A 6,775-nucleotide genomic window follows, 5' to 3' on the forward strand; every position below is an offset into this window, starting at 1 on the left:
TAAAGGATACAGTACCAGATTGAAGTAATATATATTTCAGACGTACAATAAATTATATATAATGATATATAAAGACTGAGTCTGAGTGGCTCAGTTGGTTAAGCGTCTGCCTTCGGCTCAGGTCGTGATCCAGGGGTCCTGGGATGGAGGCACGCCAGGGGCTCCCTGCTCAGCAGGGAGTCTGCTTCTCTCTCTGCCTTTGCCCTCCCTGCCCCCCACCCTGCTCCTGCGCGCTCACTCTCTCAAATAAATAAATACAATTTTTAAATACATACATACATAAAAATACATAAATAAAAAGGAAATCAACATGGCTTCACGCATCCCGTGTGGAAAACCTACTATGTGCCAGGCACTAAGCTATTTCCGTGGATTATCTCATTTAACCCTTGCAGCCAGGGCTGGGACGAGGGTGAGGCGAGTAAGGAGGCACACAATTCAAGGCGACCCCCCATTGTCAGGGCTGTACAAACGCAGGGTTGATTATCACATGACCCTAACAGCACCCCATTCCGTTTGTGCCCTAAGAGCCTCACTCACCCCTCCCTAGTCCCGGACCTGGGACCTGCTGGAGACAGCCCCATGAGATCGAGATCACCAACGCCCTTCTTTGCAGATAAGAAAACGGAGGCCCTCAGGAGGTTGAGCGCCCCCCCCCTTCCCCCGCGAGCTGGTGACGCCCGCAGAGCACCGAGAGAGAGGAGCCCAAGTCCTGGGGCTGGACCCGGAAGTCCGTCCTGGGGCTGGACCCGGAAGTCCGCCCTGGCTGCTTGCGCATGCGTCGATGCTTCCGCAAATGCTTCTGCTTAAGGGCGGCTTGTTTTTGTCCCCTTCTTCAGGTATCCAAGGCTGCCGCAGACTTGATGGCCTACTGCGAGGCGCATGCCAAGGAAGACCCCCTGCTGACCCCCGTCCCGGCTTCAGAAAACCCATTTAGGGAGAAGAAGTTTTTCTGCGCCATCCTTTAAGTCTTCACGAGGAGCCTGAAGAGCCTCAGGGCTCCTGGGACACTGATGTCGAGTTTTCAGCAAAGTGGGCGCCTTTCTAGTCCACAGCATTTAAAGAGAGGGAGGAGAACCATCCTGGAAACTCCAGGCTATGCATGTTTAAAGAACCGGTCCCCTTGAGAATGAAAGCCAAACCACATCCCGAGTTAAGAGATCTGATAGCTGCAGAACTGCCTGGAGGAGGGGAATATGTAAAGATAAAATCCGCCTCGTTTCTTTTCTGCTATCCCTCCCCAAACCTTATGTTTCTGCTTCATATTTAAAAATAATAATAAAAATAAAAACAGACAGCTGTACTGAACTAAGATATGTATGACCTTCTTGGAATGAATATTGCCTTTAGAATACTCTTTGATAAGCTGAATTGTCCAGTGTAGCCGCGGTTTGGTTTAATGGCATTGATGTTTAGTCTTTGTGCCTTTTTTCTTTTTTCCTTCTCCCCTGCCTCTCCTTCCACCCTTCCCATTAGAGTAGTACAGAGAGAAGACTGGACTTGTCTGTAAGACTGAACTCCCAAGGATGAGCACCCAAATGTTTAGGGAGCTGTTCCCGGTGGTTTGTCCTCATGGTGATAACAAAAAATGCCGGTTGTCTGTGTTCTCTTATCACAGTTCCTAACATTTGTACATGATAGCTTTGATTCTGCAAGTAAAAGTAAATCATGTGTTGTGACTGGTGCTTTCATATATTTGTGACAATTTTTGAGTAATACTGCATGAAAATGTCCCTATGTTACATCCATTCAGAAGGTTTGTTGTTTTACTCAAGTTTGGAACAGGAACGAGAGAGAAAAGAAGCTGGAGAAGAAAAAACTCAGTGTCTTGAATACTGAGATTACTTCAGAGCCTTAGCCATGCCTAAAATACCTCTGAGTTCACAGTAGCGTAAACGCCTCTTCAACGTATTTTCCAGAATCCAAAGCATTTTGGTTGTATCCAGGATCCAGGGCAGCACAGGAACCACCAAGCAGGAGAGGGAAGGAAGGATTCACCATCAATGGGAAGGCGTTTTTGTCACAGAGTAAGAGCCAATTTCATCTTTCCCTGCATCATGGAAATTCTAGATTGAAAGAACACTTTCTGTTTCTTCAAGTATCAGGAGAAATAAACCAAGGACTCCAGAGAAGACCCATTCTCAGAATCCTAGCTGTTCACCTGCTAGGGAGAAGGGGGCAGGTGTGCCAGCACCACGAGAAAGGGTTCTGGCTCTCTTTTGCCACTGGGATTGTCTTCGCTTTTCACTCACCAAATTTTGCCATAGAACCTTTTCTGGTTTTGTTCTCCATCTTGTTTGTTAGAGTCTCTCAGTCTTTATTTACAACTTCCTTGCAGCTAGAGCTCTCTCTTCCTAAGAGATGATACTGAAAGTGATTTTTCATTACAGCTCTAGCCTTCATCAGTAATGGAAGGTCCTAGAAACCTGCATCACTTTTTTCCAGGCAAAAGAGGACTGGTCTTACAGCTTGCTTACTTTGAAATTGCAAAAGACCATTTCCAAATTAATTCTATTCTCTTTCCGTTCTCTTCCTTCTGTTAAAAAAAAAAAATGGAAAGGAAGGAAAGGAGAAGATATAAAAGCTTAATATGGCAAGGACAGATTTCGAAAGAGTTAATATTTTCCTTAGCTCCTTTTATGGGCATGATGACAAAAGAATAAATACATCCAAATAAAGCTCACACCTGGGGCAGGGGCAAGGGAATGCTAAGATATTTGCAAAATGTACAAATCTACTTCTATAACCAGATGCTTCTGTTCAAACCTTGGGATGTTGTTACAGTCAGCGAGACACTAATGAAGATTTAGTGGGAAGACCCCGGCAGAGTATTTATTAAACTACATACAGTATTGTACCTTTAGCTTAGTAATACTGTGGAATCAGCTAAAACCGTATCACATTTTTAAAATTAGCCAAAACATGAATTGAATATGTGGTCACATAAAAACAACTGTGAATGAAGCACCTTTTGATGGTGATTAAGGTGTCATTGTAAGACCCCAAGGATTTTCATAATCCACACCCATTTATTTTTCTTAGAGGAATGCTTTATATTTTTATGTAAATCTAGATCTTTGGAGCAATTAAAATGGAATTAAAACTTGAAGGAAGCACTATAATACGGCTCTGATAGTTAAAAGTTACGGAACTTCCAAACTTGTGACCTTGTTTACAAAAGAGAAAAAGCAGAAAATGTACAGCCCATCTGAAATTAAGTTTAAGGAAAATGTTTCGGCTTTTTAATAACTTCATGTCCTGTAGTATGGTATTATAATACCAGAGTCTTTATATGAGTTTTTGCTTATCGATATTTTTACTTGTTAAGGGGGAAAGAAATCTTTTGATGACTTATACCTCTAAAGAGCTTTAATTCTGTTAGAAATTCAACGATCATTTCCACCAGCATAACTTTATCTTAAGGAATAACTAATAGGAAAATTTAATTATTCAAGGCCCTAATTTCTGTATATAATGTATTGGATAGTAATGAAAATCTGTCATGCAGTTAGTTTAAACTCTAACAATAACCCTCAATATTAATTCTGATTCATTCATTCATTCTCTTTCTCTTTCTTTCTTTCTTTCTTTCTTTCTTTCTTTCTTTCTTTCTTTCTTTCTTTCTTTCTTTTTCAATTTTAAATCAAGTACTAATTTAATTTAAATTAGAGGTTGCAAAACAGTACTTTGATCTGAGGTTAATTTTGATAATAATATTTGAAGCAGATTGCTTACCAAGGAAAAATTGAAAACCATTTCTCCAACATACTCCTATTCACAAATGGGATTTGGGGAAATTGAGCATGCTGTCTTAGTTTTTGTAGTTGTTTCTTTTTTTTTTTTTAATATTTGCTTCAAGCTGCTCCTGGCAATGGTGAATTATTACGTATCATTAATGTTTTCCCAACCCAAGGATTGTTCACCTTTTTCCTATATAAGATCTATGGAGTGTGTCTTTCAAAGAGAGGGAAATACAGGAATGTTAAAGCAGGAACACCTGAATGTGATGTGCACATTTTCATCCCACATGGACAATGTATTTGTTTTAATAAATGGAATTTTCAAATTCATTTCATATGCAGTCAATTTCATTGTGAGGGCCTGGGGGCCAGCTCGCCCATCGATTTCAAGGTAAATTTGAGAAGGATGATGACCCATAACAGGGTGGGTGGGGAAATAGGATAATCCATTCATTTTCTTAAGGATTTTGTTAATAGAGGTGCTCTAAGGAAGGATTCACATGAGACTCTTTCTCCCTGGGTCCCTACATCTTAGAGGCCCATGCCTGGGGACAGAGAAAGGTGATGAGGAAGAGCCCAGGGCTCTGGCAGGCTGGACCGTGAGGACGGATGAGCTGCAATACAACGCTAACGTGCTGTTGAGTGTGCCACACTGGGATTTGTCCTTCACCAAAAACAAAAACAAAACAAACGAACAAAAAAACCCACAGAGAGTGCTGTTCTCCCTGAGTTGTTCACGATTTAAAAGGAGTACTGGAGAAGACGAAATGCCTAGAATTCTGGATTCAGCAGCTCCTCAGAGATAATCAACAAAACCTTCTGTAGGTCCCTCAAATGATGCCGGGGAGTGATAGACCCTGTTAGTAAAGAAGGGAGCACTGGCTCTCCCAGGACTTGTGTCAGGGACAGCAGCATCTCTTAAAACTGATAAAGGGGCCACTTGGAGTTAGTGCACTTGTCCACGTACATCACTGTTTTGCAGACAATGGTCCCTGGACCACCTACTTCAGAATCACGACTAAAGAGGCAGATGATGGGCCCCACTCAGAATTTCTGCAGTGGCTCCGCTGCAGGCTGTAGCCTGAGGACCACCGACGTCAGTATTTGCGACAGGTAGCTGTTCACAATGCCTAACGAAAGGCACAAACCAATCGTGGGTGTGCTCACTCTTACTCCCAGAGCCGCAGGAGGTGCCTGACCAGGAGTAGACATAGAACCTGTGGGTGAAAATGTAGACAGATCCTGGACACGAGACGCTGTGTGGAGGCAGCTGGTGGGTTTTAACTCTGCTCCTGTTTTGCTGAGCCCATGTGAAAGGATTGCCTTCAGCTCTGGTTCTTTAATAAGCTGGTCACATTTTAGACAGTACTTACAATGACGTGGGAATTGGAGCTGGGTCAGCTCCAATCCACAAATTGCAAATAATTTGCCAAGGGAAATCCCTTTCCCTTCGGTTCTGCCCCAAATCTACATTTTCTTCTATTTAGAACCAGGAGACTCAGGCAGAATTTATTTTTAATGAAAAGGGTCATGGGCTCCCAGGCCTTTCCTCAGTAAGAACTCCTACTGTTTCTCCATGTCCTGGGGGTGGGGATGCACCTCCATCCTAAGGTGACAGAAAGACGGTGCCTGGTGACTTCATACTGTACCCGTGCAAGAGCCCATCTAGCATGAGCTAGAGAATCAGAACTAGGCCCCAGTGTTCCCCTATGACCTTGGGCAAGTCCTTTAACTTCTCCACACTATAAAATGGGGACAAGAATACCTGCTTCATTTGCTTCACCAAGTTGTCAAAACCAAATGAAAGAGAGAAGTCATGGAAGCATCATGAAGGAAGAGGTGATAAAGAATCATTAGATGCTGCTTGCACAACTTTTGAAGAGAAGAAAGTCTCAATAGTTCCTTCTCAACTGCTTAACTCACCTCCTTTCCTCTCGGCCGCCATATCCCCCTGGTTCAGACCCTCGGTACCTCACATCTGAATTCCTGCAACACCTGCTGGTGTGGCCACTCTGACTCATCTCCTTCCACTCTGAGCCATCCCACCCACCCTGGGTATTCATCAGGACTCCTTTGGTTGCAAGTAGCAGGAACCTAACTGAAACTGAAAAGCTCAAAGATAGGTCCCACTTCAGGCTCAGCTGGATCCAGGTGCTAAGATGATGTCATCAGATGTCTTTCTTTGTCCTTTGGTCCTGCTTCCCCCTGCACTGCTTTAAGTCTCAGACTCTCCCCTGCAGCCTCAGTATAGTATCAGCAATTCCCTGCTTGCTCTCACCAGTTGAGCAATCACAGAAGAAAGAAAATAACAGCTCCAGCACAAGTCCCTGATTATATCCCTGCAACACTTCCTAAGACTCTTATTGGCTGGATCTGGTTTGCGATCCCACCCATCCCTGAACCCGGGCATGGAGGTGGGGTCACCGTACCATAGGGGCAGAACAGCAGGTCTAAGGAGATTGAAGCGCTACCTCTAGAGGAGGAGAGATGGAAGGTTAAAGGCAGAAACAAGTGATGTCAACCCCATCTTTCCAGACTCCTGGAAGCACCCTCCAGTTCCAGCACGCTCAGACACCCCGGGAGCACTGCCTCGTGGTGCTCTTACCAACCCAGCAGATCCACACTCGGGCCCTGGGGAGGCAAGCCCCACCCTACTAATTCTACTTTGTTTTCTAAACTTTCTTGTGGGTTCATCTTGTCTCCCATAAATATAATATTTTCAATCCTACCTCCATGTCTTTGTTTATGGCCCCCAGAATGCCATTACTCAACTCAAGTAAATAAATCTTGCTCATTTTTCAAACCTCGTCTGAACTCCATACTGTCGGTGAATGACTGCAGGAAATACTTCTCTCTTTCCTCTCGACTCCTATTGCCCTTGTCATCAGCCTCAAATAATTTAGTATTTGACTGTGTATGAGGCATGTGCTGGGGTAGACACTGCACCCCTGCCTTCACGCACTTTGCAGTTTAGTGGAGGAAGGAGACCAGGAAATAGTCAATTACCAATCGGAATGAACAGTTGTAGAACACAG

At 43.8% G+C, this 6,775-nt stretch overlaps 1 protein-coding gene across 3 annotated transcripts in view; it reads left to right on the plus strand.

Annotated features, from left to right (window-relative positions):
* Positions 1-4,070, plus strand: part of GNG2 (G protein subunit gamma 2) — a 120,247-nt gene extending 116,177 nt beyond the window's left edge. For all 3 annotated transcript variants that reach the window (XM_054513706.2, XM_045900850.3, XM_045900851.3), the window contains one exon: positions 840-4,070. In XM_054513706.2, the coding sequence (XP_054369681.1) occupies positions 840-968 (129 nt within the window). In that variant the 3' untranslated portion in view covers positions 969-4,070. The remainder of the gene's footprint in view (positions 1-839) is intronic.
* Positions 4,071-6,775: the final 2,705 nt, after the last annotated feature.

This window comes from Mirounga angustirostris, unplaced genomic scaffold, assembly GCF_029215605.1.
Source record: "Mirounga angustirostris isolate CCGP_5_RB_7025 unplaced genomic scaffold, mMirAng1.0.hap1 SCAF_9, whole genome shotgun sequence".
NCBI lineage: Eukaryota > Metazoa > Chordata > Mammalia > Carnivora > Phocidae > Mirounga > Mirounga angustirostris.